The sequence below is a fragment of the Hypomesus transpacificus genome, chromosome 9 (assembly GCF_021917145.1).
Source record: "Hypomesus transpacificus isolate Combined female chromosome 9, fHypTra1, whole genome shotgun sequence".
In the NCBI taxonomy this organism is placed as follows: domain Eukaryota; kingdom Metazoa; phylum Chordata; class Actinopteri; order Osmeriformes; family Osmeridae; genus Hypomesus; species Hypomesus transpacificus.
This window is the reverse complement of record NC_061068.1, coordinates 2025340-2044431: the sequence shown is the minus strand read 5'-3', so window position 1 is coordinate 2044431 and position 19092 is coordinate 2025340. Positions and strand designations below refer to the sequence as shown.

General features: G+C 43.0%; 3 protein-coding genes across 4 annotated transcripts; 2 read left to right on the top strand and 1 right to left on the bottom strand.

Moving 5' to 3' along the window:
• Nucleotides 1-309: 309 nt before the first annotated feature.
• Nucleotides 310-3842, bottom strand: rrp9 (ribosomal RNA processing 9, U3 small nucleolar RNA binding protein). 2 transcript variants are annotated; one of them, XM_047025283.1, is made up of 15 exons: nt 3657-3842; nt 3416-3507; nt 3197-3309; nt 3012-3079; nt 2870-2911; nt 2613-2739; nt 2374-2498; nt 2152-2244; nt 1910-2010; nt 1668-1802; nt 1500-1562; nt 1238-1395; nt 925-1004; nt 752-825; nt 310-465 (listed from the first exon to the last, which is right to left on the bottom strand). In XM_047025283.1, exons 1-15 carry the CDS (start codon nt 3735-3737, stop codon nt 369-371), a joined length of 1449 nt encoding a protein of 482 aa, XP_046881239.1. In that variant the 5' UTR covers nt 3738-3842; the 3' UTR covers nt 310-368. The 2 variants fall into 2 exon arrangements, with proteins under 2 accessions (XP_046881239.1, XP_046881240.1); XM_047025284.1 differs by having other exon boundaries at nt 1250-1395.
• A 427-nt stretch (nt 3843-4269) lies between these two features.
• LOC124471101 lies at nt 4270-7368 on the top strand. The gene is made up of 6 exons (XM_047025450.1): nt 4270-4400; nt 4902-5080; nt 5235-5388; nt 5615-5766; nt 5990-6218; nt 6346-7368. Exons 2-6 carry the CDS (start codon nt 4931-4933, stop codon nt 6453-6455), a joined length of 795 nt encoding a protein of 264 aa, XP_046881406.1. The 5' UTR covers nt 4270-4400; nt 4902-4930; the 3' UTR covers nt 6456-7368.
• Nucleotides 7369-8072: 704 nt separating this feature from the next.
• On the top strand, nt 8073-11800 carry LOC124471456 (probable G-protein coupled receptor). The gene is made up of 2 exons (XM_047025955.1): nt 8073-8510; nt 10133-11800. The coding sequence occupies exon 2, from the start codon at nt 10247-10249 to the stop codon at nt 11540-11542; it is 1296 nt and encodes a 431-aa protein (XP_046881911.1). The 5' UTR covers nt 8073-8510; nt 10133-10246; the 3' UTR covers nt 11543-11800.
• Nucleotides 11801-19092: the final 7292 nt, after the last annotated feature.

Here is a 19092-nt window from a genome sequence, read left to right as displayed (position 1 = left end):
AGTCCTAAGGGAACAAGCCATGCTATCACAGGCACTTTTCACCCCCGGTACCTGCCAGAAAGTACTTTATTTTCTCTATCCGGTGCGATGTCGGTATAGATTGAGTAAGCTGTTAAAAGGATTTCCTTTTCAATCGTGACATCTCAAGGGATTTCCATGCCACAACCCATAGGGCAAGGAGCCTAGTCAAAAGAACACAGGTCTGTACAAGTGATAAAATCATGCATCACATCGACATCCTTTTAAAGATTGTGGATTTTTCTGAATTAAACATGACAGTCTGATACTCATAAAATTGTGTAAATAATTTTATTTACAAAACAAAATTGCATTACACAGATAACTACTTAAAATGATCAAATAATATACTATTCTCCCTCAACTTCTTGCTCAGGGTTTTGTCTTTTCAGAGGAATGATGTAGAGTCCATTCTTTGCTTCTTTCATTCTCCACCAGCGGCCAAGCCTGATAAATAAAATAATGTATTAAACATTAACTACCAGATATGACATTCATGTTTGTCAGGATGAGATTAGTGTGTAGAGATAATGCATTTACACAGTACATTACTCGGGGAGGTATGAGTGAAACCACAGTGCCCTCTAGTGAGACACTATTGAAACTACATACCAAGCAAACAACTTCACCCCGAAAACAAATCAAATCAGTATTTCAGATGATGATTCTAGAACGAAGGTGGTGTAGCAGTGTCATGCATATCCTAAGACACAAATTAAGTATTTGAGAGTACCTGTGCTCCTGTCCGACTCCTGCAACCAGGAATTGGCCTGTGCTGGAGAATTTTAAACTGTTGACAAACCCCGTCTGTTAGAGACAGAGAGAGAAAATATAACCATCAGCAGGAGCCAAAGCCATCATTGCAGCCACACCTCTGCGTGTACTGAAGATGAGCGTAAGTCTTACCACAGGCACAGTGAAGAGACGCTGCAGACCTCTGTAGCCCTGGCTACACTTCCACAGCTGAACCTCTGAGTTGTGAGAACCTGAGGAGAAAACGCCCCATAAAAGACAACTTTGAGTCAAATGTAAGAGGACAAGCATGTATCTGGTAGTCTGCTACTAACTTGGATATGATTGGGTGCTTCATTTCTACTCAAAAGTGGAATTCAAACGAGGAAAGGGAAATGCTCTTGTGGTGGTCTGAGTGTGTGTCTAGACAGCATGTTTGAAGGGTGCTGTGCGTGTCGGGTCTGTTGGCCTGGTGAAGGACTCTCACAGCTGGAGGCACCTGAAGCAACGGTATCAGAATTCTGCAGTGCCGCCACGGACGCCACCCAATAAGGCTGCTCCAGCTCCGCATCACCATGGCAACCGTGAGCCTGCTTCACCGTGCTCAGGGGCTTCTTCTTGTTGACACTCCAGAGGGAGACGGAGCTGAGAAAGTGCAGTAATTTGGAACCAGGGGGGGTTAAGGTCTGCGCTCTGTAATTGGATCTCTTGTTTTATTTAAGAGGACTTTTAAAGTTGTGTTCCCTTACCCATCATCAGCCCCCGTTATCATGTGCTCCTCATTAATGAGCTGGATGCAGTCAATGGAGCCCCTGGACAGTACAAAACAAGGAAATGGATTAAGGTCAGGCCTTCTAGTGAGCACAAACACCTTGCACGTCAATGGGGGGGGAGGACGAGGGACGAGGGCGACTCACTCATGGCCATGGAACACAAGCTGGGATTCTTCAGCTATCTTCCATACCCTCACTGTGCGGTCCCTCCCCCCAGAGGTGACACAGCGCTCCCTACTCCCTCCATCCAGGCCCGTGATCACATCCTGGTGCCCAAACCTGGGGGATAGGAACACAGTCGCTAAGACACACAAACACTTGAAAGTGGCACACTCGCACACAAACTGAGAACCTGGTTAAAGGCACCATGGTTCATCAAGACTTACAGTGTTTCCACATAGGCGTTCTCGTCCACGTTCCACACCTTGACCGAACGATCGTGAGAGGCGCTGTAGAGTTCATGGGTTCCTCTCCGAAAGGACAGACCCTAAACAGAACAGTTGCTTAGTATGACCCCGCGAAGAAAAACATCCAGCCAAACCATGGCATAATATGACATGAACAATGGGGATAGAAAAGCAACAGGGTCAAAGCAGAGACTTTCTGCTTGAAGGTGAAGACATCTTACCGATACAGGACCGCGATGTCCTGTGAACTTGTATAAGTGTTTACAAGTCGCTGCCTCCCAAATCATGATCAGTTTATTCATATCTCCAGTGGCCTAAGGAGGGATTCAAAAGGTTCCATTCTTATTCGGTCAACAGCATTATTTGGCTTTATAACAGACGAGCTGGTAAACAGGCAACCACCTTCAGCACTGAACACGAGTGTGCATGGGCACTGTACTCACCAAGTATTTTCCATCTGATGATATGGCCATACATAGAACATGGGCTGTGTGCCCCACGTGACGGTCGTCGGTTCCTTTTCTGCCACCAGCTAGAGTGTGCAGTTTTTTACCACTCTCAACATCCCCTGTAGGTACAGATTTGTGAACATGATATTGTCTTGGACAGTGGTCAGTGTAGCAGTCAACGTCCAAGTCAGTAAACTAAATGTGCAATCCTAACTTAAGAAACGAAAGCATACATTTGATGATGGAGCAGTCTTTGCCAGAAGAGAAGATGTTCTTATCATCGGGGGAGATGACCAGGCAGGTGACGGGCAGCTTGTGTCCTCTTAACAAACGGATTTCAGAGGCGTCTGGCGGAAGGAGCTGGAGACCATCACAATAACAAAAAGTGAAACACTGACACCCCCAAGTGGATCCAAGACCAGACCCAGATGAATACCCCAAACAACTCATTTAGAACATGATTTGGCTCATGACCATCCAAGACACTTACATCTTTCGCAACCATTCGCTGTAGCTTTCCTTTCTGTTCAAGCTGAAGAACAAAACACAGTGAGGTGATTTTGAATATGGTTTTGTTATCATGTTTAGAAAGGACCACACCTTTTACACAATTTTAACATGCTGCCTCATACCACTTCATCTTGGAGTCTTCCAGCTACCAGGTCCGTCTCAAACAGCTCTTCCTCTGCCTTGGCTTCTTCTATAGGACAAAAGGAGAAGCGAATGTAAAAATCAAAATCTCACAAAACTGGTGAGTTGGTTGTCTTTCTGAAGTATAAAATGCATAAATGTAAATAACACATTGATACGCTCTTACCCTCTTCCCTTAGTTGGTCAAGGTAAAGTTTGGCTAAACGTAGCTTCTTCTCCTGTGGTGTCTCTTCAAACTCCTCTTCTTCGTGGGATTTCCTTTTTCTTTGAACTGTGTGACTAAAACAAAATGTGTTAATTGGGTTGCTAAATTAAGCTTGGATGCCATCACATTCCAATTAACTTTTATTTATTATCGTCCTATTCTGTGTAGCAAGGCCTTTACCTCTCTGTCTCGGAGTCACTGGAGATTTCTTCGTTAGTCTTTGAATTCAACTTTTTCGCTCGACTCTTGTTTCCCACATCCTTCTGTACTACCTATACAAATTGATCAAAACTGTTTTATTTTAACTGACATTTCAGAAGTTATTTCAACTACCTAGCAATGGGAGAAGCTACGTCTTGCCTTAAACCAAGCTAAGCAGCCGACTAATGTTAGCTTAAGAAGCTAGCTTTACGTTTCATACCTTTCGTTTAGCGCCTGCTGAATGACCATCTTTTTTGGAAAATGTTGCGTTTCCTTTTTTCTTAATGAAGAAGGACGACATCACGAAACAGAACAAAAAAAACCTGTCTGAACAACTTATATTGCAAAAGAATGTACAGGTTCCAGTCACGCATCCACATCCATGATCCACATGGGTTTCCTCATTCTCAACCAAACTATGAACATAAACACGTGGAACCGCAGGGAATGTTTTGATTGGTTGATGGCGTTTCATCACATTGTCACGCCCACTCCAAATTGCTGTATGGCCCGCCCCTTTAGAAAAGGTATTGGACTACTGAGGTAGTAGGTCAAAAAACATATGTGATTGGCTGGATTGGATCAAACTACGTTGAGCAGGAAACGTGTACATGGGTAAATTCTTTCCCGGCCCATACAACTCCGTTCCCTTCTAGTAGCTGTCCAACTAAGTATATAATAAATAACGAGCAAAGAAAGACGTCTTTGTTTGAGATGTTCATAAGCACAAATTCCCTGATTTGAAATCCGCAAGCCGTCTGCAATTAGGGGATAAATATTGACAAACAATAGCCCTCACAATCCAAAACGTACATGGGACCGTATAATACACTGCAGTATTGCAGTACTACTAGGCTACCGTACTTCCTCTTTACTTGGTAGTATTTCCATTTACTGCAGAAGATTTGGTTCATTGGAGGCTTACTTTTAGCATTAACACTGGAAAACGAAATTGAAAGCACAGGTAGGTTTACTGACGAATACAATTGCATTAGATACTATACATCTCAGTGTTTCAGCAAATGGTCGTCAGTGATGCTACCGAAAAACTATTCTGGGGTTCGCAGTATAATGTGCATTGGCAAAAAAAACAGATTATTCCTAAAATAAGCTTTGCAAAAAATGACAATTATTCCCCATTATGTGGAGTCATGGGGATAATTTTTAGATTAATTGTAATTCTGTAGATTCGAATTGCAAATATGACACAGATGCTGGCGTTCATTTTCTCAATTGAATCACATGCGAAATCCCCAGATGGTTTTCAAAAGAGACAACAAAACGGACCCCTGTTGGTATTTAGTTTCATAAAACAATCCTGTATATTATAAAAAAGTAAGCAGTTTCAAAGCTTTATTTTAATGGACCAATATCTGACTAATTAATTCAGTGAGTTCTTAACATTTCCTAATTGAATACTGTAGGGCCAAATAGGTGTGTTTACTGTTCGTTGTGTGCATTGCAGCTGGTGGAGACATTTCTACTCACACCAGCATGCCTCCAAAGAGAGAGGCATCAGAATCAGTAGGCACTCAGCCAAACGTCAAAGAGATGAGGATAAGCACAGAAGCAGAAGAGGATTCTGGTGAAAATGCAGAAGAGAAATACAGAATATCCAATGATACCATTTATCCAGCGTTTGAGGTGAGTTGTCCATCCTATGGGAAATGGGATCGCAATTTCAAACATGGCGAAGGCCATGATAACTAAGTAACCTAAGTTATTATGTTTTCTTGCCTACGTGGATTTATAATGTTTTCTTGCTTACGTGGATGTTTTGACTTTTTGCCTCCTTCAGAATGAACCAATTGGTTTTGAGGACAACGAGCCAAGCCAGGGAATGAGAACAGATACCATAAGCCTTTTAATGAAAATTGACCAGCTTCAGGCAGAACTCAAATATGAACGCAGGTGTAGGATCATGGCAGAAAGGGAATTGAGACAGCTTAAAGGTAGGTTCTCATGACTAATTTTTATAACATTATTTGGGATTATTGCTGAAAAGAAAAGAAGAAAAGTTTGTAATATGCTAACATTAATACATATCCCAAACAGGAGACCATGTCATTAACGTCACACATTCACATACGCTAATGGATCTATTAACGACACATTTAACTGAAGTTAATCAAGACCACAATATTTATTGTAATGTAACTGTCTGTAATACCTTATCAGAGATGAATGACCTGATGAGCCAGATGAGACACACAGCACATGACCTACGATCTGTCTTGGACCAAGCCAGACAGGGAACTGATGGGACTTCCCAGAGCAGTGAAGGAGAATTCTTCCCCTGTGTGATTGGCCAGTCTGAACCAGTGGCAGAGGTGATGTCACTCTATAATACTTCCCAATCATTCTCAGGCCCAAAATACACATCCTCTCCGACTCCAGGGTAGTAATACATGGATGTATTTTGTATGGAAGAAAGATTGTAGATTTCATCTGAAGAGAGTGTAGAGCAAAATCCTTGAGGATTTACATTGTCATTGTGTTGATTTTGTGAATGTAGGTTTGTGCAATAAAAAAAATCACTGTATTATTCTTTAGGATGATGAAAACCTCCTGCATCTCTCTGGAGGCCTGAGAATCCAAAGAAACCTGTATGAGCGTGTTGCGGAGATCACAGACTTTAGGAAGTACATTTCAGCTCTGCTGATGGTGCTGTTTGACAGAGACACCCTGGCCACCCACACTTTGCAGGGCAGGCGGACCAACATCGCTAGAGAAGACTCTCAAAAGCCTCCCCTCCCACCAGACATCTTAAGGGGCATCATGGGTACTGGCTGCTGTTTAGCATACATAAACACTATCTGTATCTGCAGAATGTTTACTGTACAGCTGCAATAATCTCCACTTGAAATTACTTTGGTAACGCTAATATGTGTCATTGTCTTCTCTTCCAGAGCATGTTAGAATCAAGTTTGGAGTGGACTACAGTGTGATACGAACTGCCATTAGAACCAAACTGAACAATGAAGACAAGCTGTTTAAGAAGAGATTGGGTTTCCGTTAAACCAACATGTGATCCAGGGGCGTCGTTAGACCCTTTTACTGGGGCACGTGCCCCAGTATAAATCTGCTGTGCCCCAGTAAGGGTTTTAACAATTTACTTTATTAGTCAGTACATTCATTTAGATTGATAATCTCGGAAAAAATAAACGCAGTATCCCAATCAACGCTTATAAAATCAAAGAAGTTTAACCGAAAACACCAACTGATGCCCGCAGAATTCCATGTCAGCACGCACTGAGCTTGCCAAATAGCCACTGTGGCACGCACACAGAAGTCCAGGTGTCGGACTCGGCACGCAAGTCAGAATTGAGGTAGGCTAAGAAAACATTACAAAACTACAGAACGTTTCTAAATGATAGGCCTACCGATCATCATATCTTGACTAAAACATATAAATAATGTGAAGCTACAAAACAGTATTTGCGCCCAAATTAATGCGAATGAAATGTGCGTGCTCGCATTAACTATTGATGTCCCTGCCAAAGTTGATATCAAACTTGCGTCCCTGAACTGTTGTGTGTGGTTTAAGCAAGCAGAGTTTCTATAGCCTATAGTGCATTGTGCGCAGCAATCTTGAAAGAAAAAATATGGATATGAATAGGGGCCTGTGCCCCAGTAGAGTTTTATGTCTAACAACGCCTCTGATGTGATGCTGTTATAATGTAACATGCCCAGGTGATACCTGTACATGTACTGTATGTGTATTACAGTATTAGTGTATACATGTGTACTGTTCTTAGTTTCAGGGGACCATTTGGTGTCAGGTATTAATTTGCACCTAATGTCACATGACTCATTTTAGAGTTAACAACTAGCCTTCACAATGTCTTACAATGTAACGCTGCAGGTCCAAAATTGTTATTTGTTCTGATGATGATTGTTATGTACATTAAAGCTAGCACAGATTCACTTCATTTGTTGAATGCTATTATGACTGTTTGGTAGGTATGCTGTACTGCCCTTTGTAGTATTGTACTGTAGATTGTAACTATTATGTTCCAGCAGATGGCACTGTGCTCTTTATAACCAACACTTGTATAGGTGTGGGATACATCCAAGTCTTCCAGGTATGTTGTATTGTAAAAAAAAAAAAAAAATGTATCTAGTACAAAGTCACATTGTATTGAGAACTATATATGATTAAGGCCCAGTTTCCCAGGCATGGATTAAGCCTAGTCCTAAAGATAGACAAAAATAAATGAAGATCTCCATTGAAAACGTTTTTAGTAGGACAAGGCTTAATCCATGTCTGGGTAACTGGGCCTTAAAGTCTGATTTCTTAGGTAAAAAAAAATATATATACATATATATTTTGATGTTTAGATTCTTAGAAAACGTTTTGATTAATAGACAAAAGCACACATTAATAATACAGAGTGTGGAAGTCTATGTACATCTGTGTATGTTTAGTAAGGACCCAGAGGAGGTCTGCAAGGACAGAACAGAGAACTGTGTGTGTAGGCAGAGGCATAGTGTACAATGTGTGACAGTCACTGCCATATACTAAGAGATGAGAGTAGGCGGACTGAAGAGGGTGGGTGTGGTTTCACAGAGCAACCTCACAAATGACCGTCTCTTGAGTGATATGCTTCCTACGATGACCAAAGTCTAGCTCCTCCCCCTCACTGTGGCAGCTGTGCTGTCTCTGTGGTCCCATTACACATCATAGGCGCTGCTCTGACACCCATTAACTGTTTACCAGCTCAACTCAGGACTTTTTCTAAGTCGGACCATCCATTCTATTATCAATGGACCTTCTCTCTAAAACTGGTTGGACAAGGTAGCAGGGTGCACTCACTGTGTGAGCTGGGCTCAGTATCAAGTGATGGTTGAGCCCTTCAAAGACTGACTGGCACGGTACACCTATTGTTACACAGCTGGTAGGCTGAAACACCAGTGCCTCAACACTGACCTTGATGCCTAATAGGTTTCCTCAGGAAACAGAAACTCCTTCGCCCAGCTGTTTGGAAGCATTCCACCTTTAATATCTCAGGGTGAAAAGAGTGGAGAACAAACCAGAGGCTTTTCAAACATCGATTTACAGCTCATGCGACAGGTGAGTTAACTGCCGTTTTTTTCGGGGGTTTCCTGTGTGGCTATTAAAAAGTGTGATTTACGAGACTATTTCCATCCAAGACATGTTGCAAAGTTTCCCTTTTTTAAAGAATTGATTCTACACTTGTATTTATTTGTCCTTAAAAAAGCTTGAGCCTGTAAAAGGTGGGCCAAGCAACAGACACAAAATAAGCAGCAGTTTGGTGTACACTAAAAATCTGTTTGGGTTTAAAGCTTTGGATATACAGTATACTGCAGTATACATTTGATATGATTAGACCATTATTGTTTCTTTGCTTAGGGGAGTGTGTATATTAGGTGTACAAAAACCTCCCTGAGGAGGTCTGTTTGGGTGAACCTTAATTGCCATGAGCCGCATTAAAAAGATTATTGGTTGCAGATGTTTTCACTTAGTGGATCATTTAAAAACAGGGCATTCATAACATTCTCTCAGCCCTAACAATATTTAAGTTGTTTTCCATTGACACCAAGTGACCTAAAAAGTGTTTACATTAATATTTCTGTTCCCTTAACATTTCAAAAGCGTTGGCTAAATACGGAATTTGGCATCAGCTATTATATCAAGCAATGTCACTGTTTATGGACTGCATCCAGATCAAACTTTTACTTTTTGCAAGGCAAAAATGGGCATAAGTCAAGCTTGGGCCTAGGACACAACATGATGCTGATGAAACAGGAGAGAAATAAGGACATCTTACATAACAAGGATGTTCATGCATTAGTACATCCTGGGGATGAACATGGCATGCCGATCTCTGTCAATCAGAGAAGATTAGGGGGTGTAGAGCATCACCAGATCACTGGTTACAAACACATGCATTTAGGACACAACCTTGATGGTTACAGTACATGGTGTGTTCTGAGTACAGTGCTAGTAGAGGGGATCCTATGCACTTGGAAGTGAGAATGGGGACGAGAAACTTTCTCGGACTCTTATCTTCCTGACACGCAAAGGCACGTGCTGTCTGTGGAGATAAAGATGGTTTGAAGTCAAATAACAGATTAGGATGTAACTGAATGATGCAAGTGTGTTGATGTAAACCCACATACACCTGACCCACATCCTTTTCAGCAAGAGTGAAAGTTGGAAGGTCCAGTTGGGTAACAAACAGCTATCAGTTCCAATGTTTTTGACTGGCGTGACAATCTCCTCCTGCTAAGAGGCTGTGTCTTTGATGGTGGCCTGCAGGGTGACACTGAGCACATACTAATCAATGCAGCCAGTTCCCTGCAGCTGGGCTAAAACAAGAACGCTCATTATCTTTCATTTCAAAAGGTTAGAGAAGGATGGAGGAGAAAACAGGGTGTCCTCCATGAATTATTCCTATTGATCAGGCCCCTGTCCTCCAACTAGAGAACACTGAAAGAGAGAGAGAGAGAGAGCAGCAGTGTCATCAGAAATGCTGTTGCCTTGTCCACACCTTTAAAGAAATGGCAGTTATCAGGTAGATATGAGACTAAAGAAGATAGACCTTACATTTTGACAAGTGATTCCTATATGCCCTAGATCATGCATTTAACTGTCCGTCTCTGTATTACATTTTTTACAATGGCAACTTGTATCGAGCTGCCTAAATGTGAATGTTTCTTCTTTTTCGACAGGGACAAGGAGACAGAGTAATTTGACTTTTGATCAGACGAATTCTTCTATCTCGTCAGTGGAGAATGGAGACGTGTGGGAAACGGATGTTTACTCTGAAACTTTCATTGTGAAGGATGGAGGAGGCTGGTTCACCCCTGACCCCAGAGCTCAACGACACAGCAGCCAATGACTCTCTCAGCCTGTGGGAGCCCCTACCCTCTGCTCCCAGCAGGCAACTGGGCACCCTCCCTAACGCCCAGACCCGCTTTAAGGACCTGTCAGGGATCTTCTTTATGGTGACCCTCAATGTGCTCGCCCTGCTCGCCAACACTGCAGTGCTCGTGGTGATCATCAAAGCCCCTCACCTCAGGAAGTTTGCCTTTGTGTGCCACCTGTGTGCAGTGGACCTACTGTGTGCTGTGCTTCTCATGCCCCTGGGAATCGTGTCCAGCTCACCTTACTTTGCAGGAGTGGTGTTCACCGTGCTGGAGTGCCAGGTATATGTCTTCCTTAATGTCTTCCTCATTGCTGCTTCCATCTTCACCATCACGGCCATCAGCGTGGAACGCTACTACTACATCGTCCACCCCATGCGCTATGAGGTGAAAATGACCTTGAAGCTGGCGGCCGCTGTCATGGTCCTGGTTTGGGTGGCGTCTGCTCTGCTGGGGCTGGCGACCATGTTTGGATGGCCGAACTATGGCAGCCTGAGCACCATCAGCGCTGCCCACTGCTCTCTGCACTGGAGCCACAGCGGCCACCGGCAGGTCTTCTCCATCCTCTTCTGTGTGGCCTGCTTCTGTTTGCCCGCCGCGGTCATCTTCGCTGTCTACTGTAACGTGTACAAGGTCGCGCGGTTGGCAGCACGCCAACACAGACCCATGCCCTCTTGGACTACCAGTCACCCCAAACGGCGCTCGGACTCCATCAACAGCCAGACCACAATCATTACCACCCGCAACGCCCCCCGCCGAACAACCAGGGACAAGGCCTTCGGAGGGGGCAAGGCTGCCCTCACCCTGGTGGTGATTGTGGGCCAGTTCCTACTCTGCTGGCTGCCTTACTTCGCCTTTCACCTCCACCTCACACTTAATGCCTCGTCCAAAATCCCTACTGACGTGGAGGACACTGTCACCTGGCTGGCATACTCCTCCTTCGCTGCCAACCCCTTCTTCTATGGATTGCTCAACAGGCAGATCAGGGAGGAGCTATGGAAGCTGAGGTGCTGCTACACCGCCAGGCCCGTACAGCTGGCTATGTCCAGCCACGAGGGCTCAGGACATGAGAACTTTTTGCAGTTCTTGCAGAGGACCAGCTGCACAGTGGAGACCCGTGCCAGCTTTGCCCTCCCTAGTCCCCGGAACACCCTGGACCAGACTGGGCAAACCGGATTCAGGATACCAGGGCAGATACCAGAGGAGTTCAGTTAGAGACACCGCAGGACTGTGGGGCCTGCTTTGTTGGTTGTTTGAGAAGAAGTGTAGAATTATGTCATACACAGCACAACATGACATGAGTAAAATCTTTCTGTTAATGTGTCAGTCATTTAGTATTGTGGTTGCATTGTTCTATACAACAACTGTTTTTATCAGGTGTCTTTATTGTTACTGCAACATGACTAATAGCAGGACTGATATACTACTACCACTGTCTCTTTCTACATTTACAAATAAATACAACACTACTTCTGCAAATATACAGTGCCCTCCAAAAGTATTGGAACAGTGAGGCGAATTCCTTTATTTTTGCTGTAGACTGAAAACATTTGGGCTTGACATCAAATAATGAACGTGAGACCAGAGATCAACGTTTCAGCTTTTATTTCCAGGTATTTACATCAGGATCTGATGCACAACTAAGTAAATATCACATTTTGTTTGAATCCACCCATTTGTCATGTGATCAAAAGTATTGGAACAGATATACTTAAAACATATTTAAGTGAATAAGACTTAATATTTAGTTGCAAATCCTTTGCTTTCAATAACTGCAGCAAGTCTGTGACCCATTGACGTCACCAAACTTTTGCATTCTTCCTTTTTGATGCTTTCCCAGGCTTTCACTGCAGCCTCTTTCAGTTGTTGTTTGTTTTGTGGGGTTCCTCCCTTCAGTCTCCTCTTAAGCAGGTAAAATGCATGCTCTATAGGGTTTAAGTCTGGAGATTGACTTGGCCAGTCTAATACCTTCCATTTCTTGCCCCTGATGAACTCCTTTGTTGTTTTGGCAGTGTGTTTTGGGTCGTTATCTTGCTGCATGATGAAGGCTCTGCCAATCAGTTTGGTTGCATCTTTCCTTAAATTGGCAAACAAAATGTTTCTGTAGACTTCCGAGTTCATTTTGCTGCTGCCATCATGTGTTACATCCTCAATGAAGATTAATGAGCCCGTCCCAGAAGAAGCCATGCAAGCCCAAGCCATGACATTACCTCCACCGTGTTTCACAGATGAGCTTGTGTGTTTGGGATCATGAGCAGTTCCTTTCTTTCTCCAAACTTTAGCCTTTCCATCACTTTGGTAAAAGTTAATCTTTGTCTCATCAGTCCATAAAACTTTGTCCCAGAATTTTTGAGGTTCATCTCTGTACTTTTTGGCAAATTCCAGCCTGGCCTTCCTATTCTTCTTGCTAATGAGTGGTTTGCATCTTCTGGTGTAGCCCTTGTACTTTTGTTCATGAAGTCTTCTGCAAACAGTAGATAGTGATACCTTCACTCCTGCCATCTGGAGGTTGTTGCTGATCTCACTAACAGTTGTTTTAGGGTCTTTCTTTACAGCTCTCACAATGTTTCTGTCATCAACTGCTGATGTTTTCCTTGGTCTACCTGTTCGACGTCTGTTACTTAGTACACCAGTAGTTTTCTTCTTCTTCAGGACATTCCAAATGGTTGTACTGGCTATGGCCAATGTTTCTGCAATGGCTCTGATTGATTTTCCATCTTCTCTAAGACTCACAATTGCTTGTTTTTCACCCAAAGACAGCGCTCTGGTTTTCATGTTGTTTTCACCTCTGAATACAGTCTGCATAGACAAAACCTATCTTACCCAATCTGAACCTGAGTGTAGACATTCAGTGGTATTTATTGATTGAATAATGTATGTAATAGGACACACCTGGGCAACAAAACACACCTGTCAGTCACATGTTCCAATACTTTTGCTCACGTGACAAATGGGTGGGTTCGAACAAAAAGGTGATAATTTCTAATTTGTGCATTAGATCCTGATGTAAATACCTGGAAATAAAAGCTGAAACGTTGATCTCTGGTTTCACATTCATCGTTTGATGTCAAGCCCAAATGTTTTCAGTCTACAGCAAAAATAAAGGAATTGGCCTCACTGTTCCAATACTTTTGGAGGGCACTGTATATGTTTCACTTTAATGCTGATGAAAACTTGAATAGCCTTAATTCTGCTGTATCATGTAATATCATTTTTTTCTATCATAAAGAGTGACAGGTAAATCTGACATAATCGTATAATACTACATACAATTCAGGAATTTTAATAATACATTAATTCCTTTAAGGTTCACAGTTGAGTGTGGAGAACATGACATTAAATTCAAAGGTAAGTGATATGACCAGTGTCTACATTATCTGTTTTAGTATACTTGCATTATTTTTTTGCAATATTCTGATATGCCCTTCATTTTTAATAAGACACAATGCTGGTACATTACTGTTGGAAAAATACGAGTGTACAAATCAGCTGTTATTACTTTTATTGTGCAAATAAACTCTTTACATTCAAAGTGTTTACAAGGATTTAAAGAGTTAAGCAGAAGTAATGTTATTGGCATTATTATCTATCCTTTTGAATATAAAACTGTAAATGGGTGAATCTGGATGTACAGAAAGATGTTTCAGCAGCACATTTATGAAAAGCCTTAGACTGGCTGGGCTCAATTAACACATGATTATATAAGGATAGAAAATCTGCTTTCATAATAGTTCAAAGTGAACATAAAAAAATAAATAATTGAATGCTAAAAGCTCTAAAGTCAGAGTAAGCAAATCTGTTCCATTTAAAAAAGTTCCTTTAAGGCATTGGTGTGTAACGGAGAAATAAGGTCGCAATAACAGGACAGAATAAATAAAATGACATAACCAGAGGAAGTGTGACAATCAGGTCCCCCTGCCTCAGATCATCATCACCTGAGTACTAAGAGGGCACTCCCTCTTCACGCCTGCAAACAATGAAAGACATCAGTCCACTCCCTTCTGCTCTGTGTATTTAAGACAGCGATTTTCGGATAGACTTTCTGTTATATGCCGACCTTGTTTTTGCCCCCGACCTCGTATCTGCTCCACCTGTACAATTCTTAGACGCCGTGATCCAAACCCTTGCCTGTCCTGTGGAACCTGACCAAGCCTTGCCTTCGTTGCTCAGTCCGCCCCCGTTTGACCTACACATGAGACCTGACTACCCTTTTCGATTTTCTCTCTGGCTCTGATATCTGTGTATGACCCCTGCTTGTCCAACTACGCCCAAATAAACCTACACTTGGATCCAGTACCCTTTATCTTGGGAGTCTGTCCGTTACAGGAAGATACGAGTCTTCAGCCCTGATTTTTAGATTTGCCTTTGATTAGGTTACCGCAGCTTTGTTAATGAGAATTGTATTTTTGGGCCGAAATGCTGTTCCCTCCCTCCTTCCCACACAGACAGACAGACAGATTAGGTTTAAGGGATAGAGACATTGTGGTCACACAAAAAGAACATGCTGAGCTAGATTTTTTAAATTAAACTATGATTCTGCAAACACAAACACAGCTATGATGTTTCCCAAAGGCTGCATGTCCACACAGTTATATGCACACACACACACACACACACACCTACACACATACACACACATACACACACAATCAGATACAAAGCAAGTCAGGACATTTATTGAGTTCACATTGAGAGGCCAGTATTGTAAAGTCTTAAAAGCATGATAACACCGTGCCACTTTATAGCCCATGGCTGTGGTGTGCAAATACACTGAAATGACGATTGTCACCTGAAGAGAACATTTACAGAGATGGAGTATCCAGGACAAACAGAGACAGAGCATTAGGGAAGCTTCCCCCTGGGTAATCTGAGGGAGTTTGATAACCCAGTTAATTGATCACAAGGTCAGAGCCAAATCTGATGAAGCCATGTTAGAAACACACATACAGACATAAGGATTAATGTTACATTTTAGGATTAATTGAAGGATGATCTGGCATCAAATGAGACACGACTTTCAAGCCTGGATTACGGTTTCCTTTTTGCATATTTGCACAGACTGTTCTCTTTGCGTATTGGGTTCATATGCTGATTGCTCACAAACACATACACACAACAAAATATGAACTTCTTGTTTAATTAAGGATTTTAGGTAAGCACCTTTAAAATGTTGTTTTAACCATACATTATTCTATACAATTAAATGAATATCATGTTTTGGCCTCTTATTTGGTTTAGTTTTGACTGCCATCTTTTAAATAATTTTTATTACCATTAGACGTTATGTAACGTCGCCACAGTAACATCTCTTCTCTCATCTTATCTGTTCCTGCAGAATAGATTCATCATGACTGAAAGTACCCTTCCCTGTCTTGATCTCTGCTTGAAATAGCTGTCGAAATGGAGTTTGTCTCAAAAGAAATGGATGTGATAATATATTTATGATTTCAAGAGGTAGTGAAGTAGATAAAGAAACAGTTCAAAGAGTGAACCTGCTCTGGCACATCAGTTCCGCCAGGCTTGTACACATCTACTCATACATACACATGAGCGGCCCTCACAATGAGCCAGTAATTAAAGTGAAGGACCAGTCTCAGACCTCCAATGTTTATAGAACCAGAGCTAGACCATCACAACAATTGGGTGTCCCTTTCTCAGGCAGAATTCAAAGTATATCAAACAAGTCTCTCCAATTAGAGTGAGAACGTTCACAGGATGCTCAATCAGCATGATGTACACTGCTCTAAAGTTAATCTGTTGTGTGTTTTCTACACTAAGTATTGTAAATCGTAAATTGTGTAAGTCGCTTTGGATACAGGTGTCTGCTAAATGAATAAATGTGAATGTAAATGTTCGGAAAACAGGAAGAAAGTAATGTCATAGATGACTCTGCCTCATTGGCCGTATCTGTCTGTCTGTCTACATGATCTGCTATATCAAAAGAGCGAAAAGCAGACGCGATGAATCAAAGCTGTAGGGAAGGCGCTCTGGGTGTGATTAATGAGCCTGTCGCATGGAGTGTCCCATATGATTACATTAGACAATCTCTGAGAGTGTGTGTGAGGCCAGTTCCAGTCCGAGACCCACGTACACAAAAAACCTCTCATACATGCATGGCCAGAAGCAAGCAGGCCTAACCATACATACTGTGGTCTATGTTGAGAAGACTCCATTCAACGCTTCACATGGCTGTCTTTTCTATGAAACACCCACATTGCCTGACCCTCACCAACCATGTTGGACATTCTGCCATGAGATTAGAGAGACAGTGTCTGACCTGCTGTGCTGTACCCATGGATACAGCCAGACTAGCAGGTGCACAAAAGGAACACTGTATGACATCATTCATATCCCACATAAGCTCTTGGCAGAGAGAGAGAGAGAGAGAGAGAGAGAGAGAGAGAGAGAGAGAGAGAGAGAGAGAGAGAGAGAGAGAGAGAGAGAGAGAGAGAGAGAGAGAGAGAGAGAAAACGCATCTTTAATTCATCTAGCCTCTCATCTTCCATCCTTGCCTCCCTGACATGACATATGAATGTGACTGATCGTCGTCCAGGTCATAACTATTCACCAGCCACCTTGAGCCCACATGTGGAGGGTCAGGTGTGCGAAGGCCAGAGTGGCAAACACATGACACACATACACACACAGTCCCTTTCCTCTAGCTCCCCCCCCCACACACACACACACACACACACACTCTTCCATCCAGACCATCTGGCGAGGTGTGCAGACCATTAGCATACCACTGTCTCCAGCTATAGCACACACAGGAAACTCTCAGTCATCAATACATCATGTTCCTTCTGTTTCTCTGCCTGGATAAAGTTATCTCTTTCCTGTGAGCACCACACCATCTGCTTTCTACTGTAAACTGTTGTAGACTTGTAATTCTTCTTACAAATAAACTATTAATAAACAAACACCTTTTGGTGTTTTTGGAGTAGTGATTTTTACATATACAACACTATTTACAGTGCTACACAAGACTAAGATAAACATCAACAGTGTGTGCATCCTGTCTTTGAATGCATTTTTGTCAGAGCCTGACAAGTTTGTACATGGCATGATTCTCCAAACCTTAATAATGACTAATAATACCAGTGCGAGGATGATCTGTTAATGGGTCCAAAGATTAATAGAGAATAAGGGATTTTCCTGAAAGCCTGTTGAAAAAATCTAACTCACACCTGGGGGAGAGATGAGAGCCAAGGACAACTCTCCATTTCACATCATCGTGTCCCAGAGGAGCGTCTCTCTCTCTCTCTCTCTCTCATGCTTACAGAGGTTGACAGACACTACCTATAACTTGGAGTAAGCATACCCAGACACTGCTGTCTCTGCTGACTCATGAACAACTTCCTCACATTTTAGACAGACATTATTCTCTCTTAGCCTGATCTTCATACCAGAGGCTTCCTGTTTCAATTGAAAGATGTTTTGTTTTCCCAGAAAATGTTGATGGTAATGTTGTTTTGGTTGTATTCATCCCCATTAGATATTTACAGTCACTTGTGTTTCTGTGACCAATCTTGATCCGCATGGGTGGCACTCACTGACAGGAACAGCAGGAGCAAGTCTCAGGTTGACCCTCGCCACCATCTAGTGCTTGTAGTTCTCATGCAGGGTGAGTCATGTCAAATCATACAATACCTGCAGAACTCCACAATATATCTCACATCCAGCAGTGCATGTCATAGTGTAGTCTGGGTCTACACCAAAATGAAATAAGAAGCTGTACCCTTCCAGTTGTTGTTACGAGGTCTATGTTTAGAGCAGAAGAAGAGTACTTGCAGAAGCACCAGATCATGTTTCGGGTGTGCCAAACTAACAGCCTCTATAAAGATAGCTCATTTTTACTCAGGAGGCCAAAGGGGGGCACTGTGGGGCTGCAGACCCCCCAAAGTAGTAAACCTCTTTTCATCTTAGAGAGCCAGAAGATGAAAACATCTCTACACACATTTCCACACAGTCAGTGCCCAACGTACAGAACACAAGGATATTGATGAGTCTTGGCTCTATAATTACTTACTTTACTGTGAAACATTTACCACATATTTCTTCCTTGTCAGCTTTTGCAATTTGCTATAGTTTCCTCAGTCTGTCCTTTAGCTATTTCCTGACAGTCTCTGGTCAGTCATTTCTACTATAGGTCTTAATAAGATACAACTGTTTCCAGTCAGTCCTCCTCAGTAGTATTTATATCCCCCACACCCTGTCTCTCTAGATCTCCCCCTCTCTCTGCCGTTGGTCTGATCCTGTCACCAGGCCTCCCCTGAGCTCCGCCGCAGGCCGAGACGTGAGGTCAGCCCTAGCCCAGCCCCCATCCCAACCCTCGCCCCGTTGCCATTAAGGCTGCCATTGGGGGATTAGGGCTAGGGCTAGGGTTAGGGTTGGAGTTCCAGACTTCCGGGACCCCTGCCGTTGGTCTGATCCTGTCACCAGGCCTCCCCTGAGCTCCGCCGCAGGCCGAGACGTGAGGTCAGCCCTAGCCCAGCCCCCATCCCAACCCTCGCCCCGTTGCCATTAAGGCTGCCATTGGGGGATTAGGGCTAGGGCTAGGGTTAGGGTTGGAGTTCCAGACTTCCGGGACCCCTGCCGTTGGTCTGATCCTGTCACCAGGCCTCCCCTGAGCTCCGCCGCAGGCCGAGACGTGAGGTCAGCCCTAGCCCAGCCCCCATCCCAACCCTCGCCCCGTTGCCATTAAGGCTGCCATTGGGGGATTAGGGCTAGGGCTAGGGTTAGGGTTGGAGTTCCAGACTTCCGGG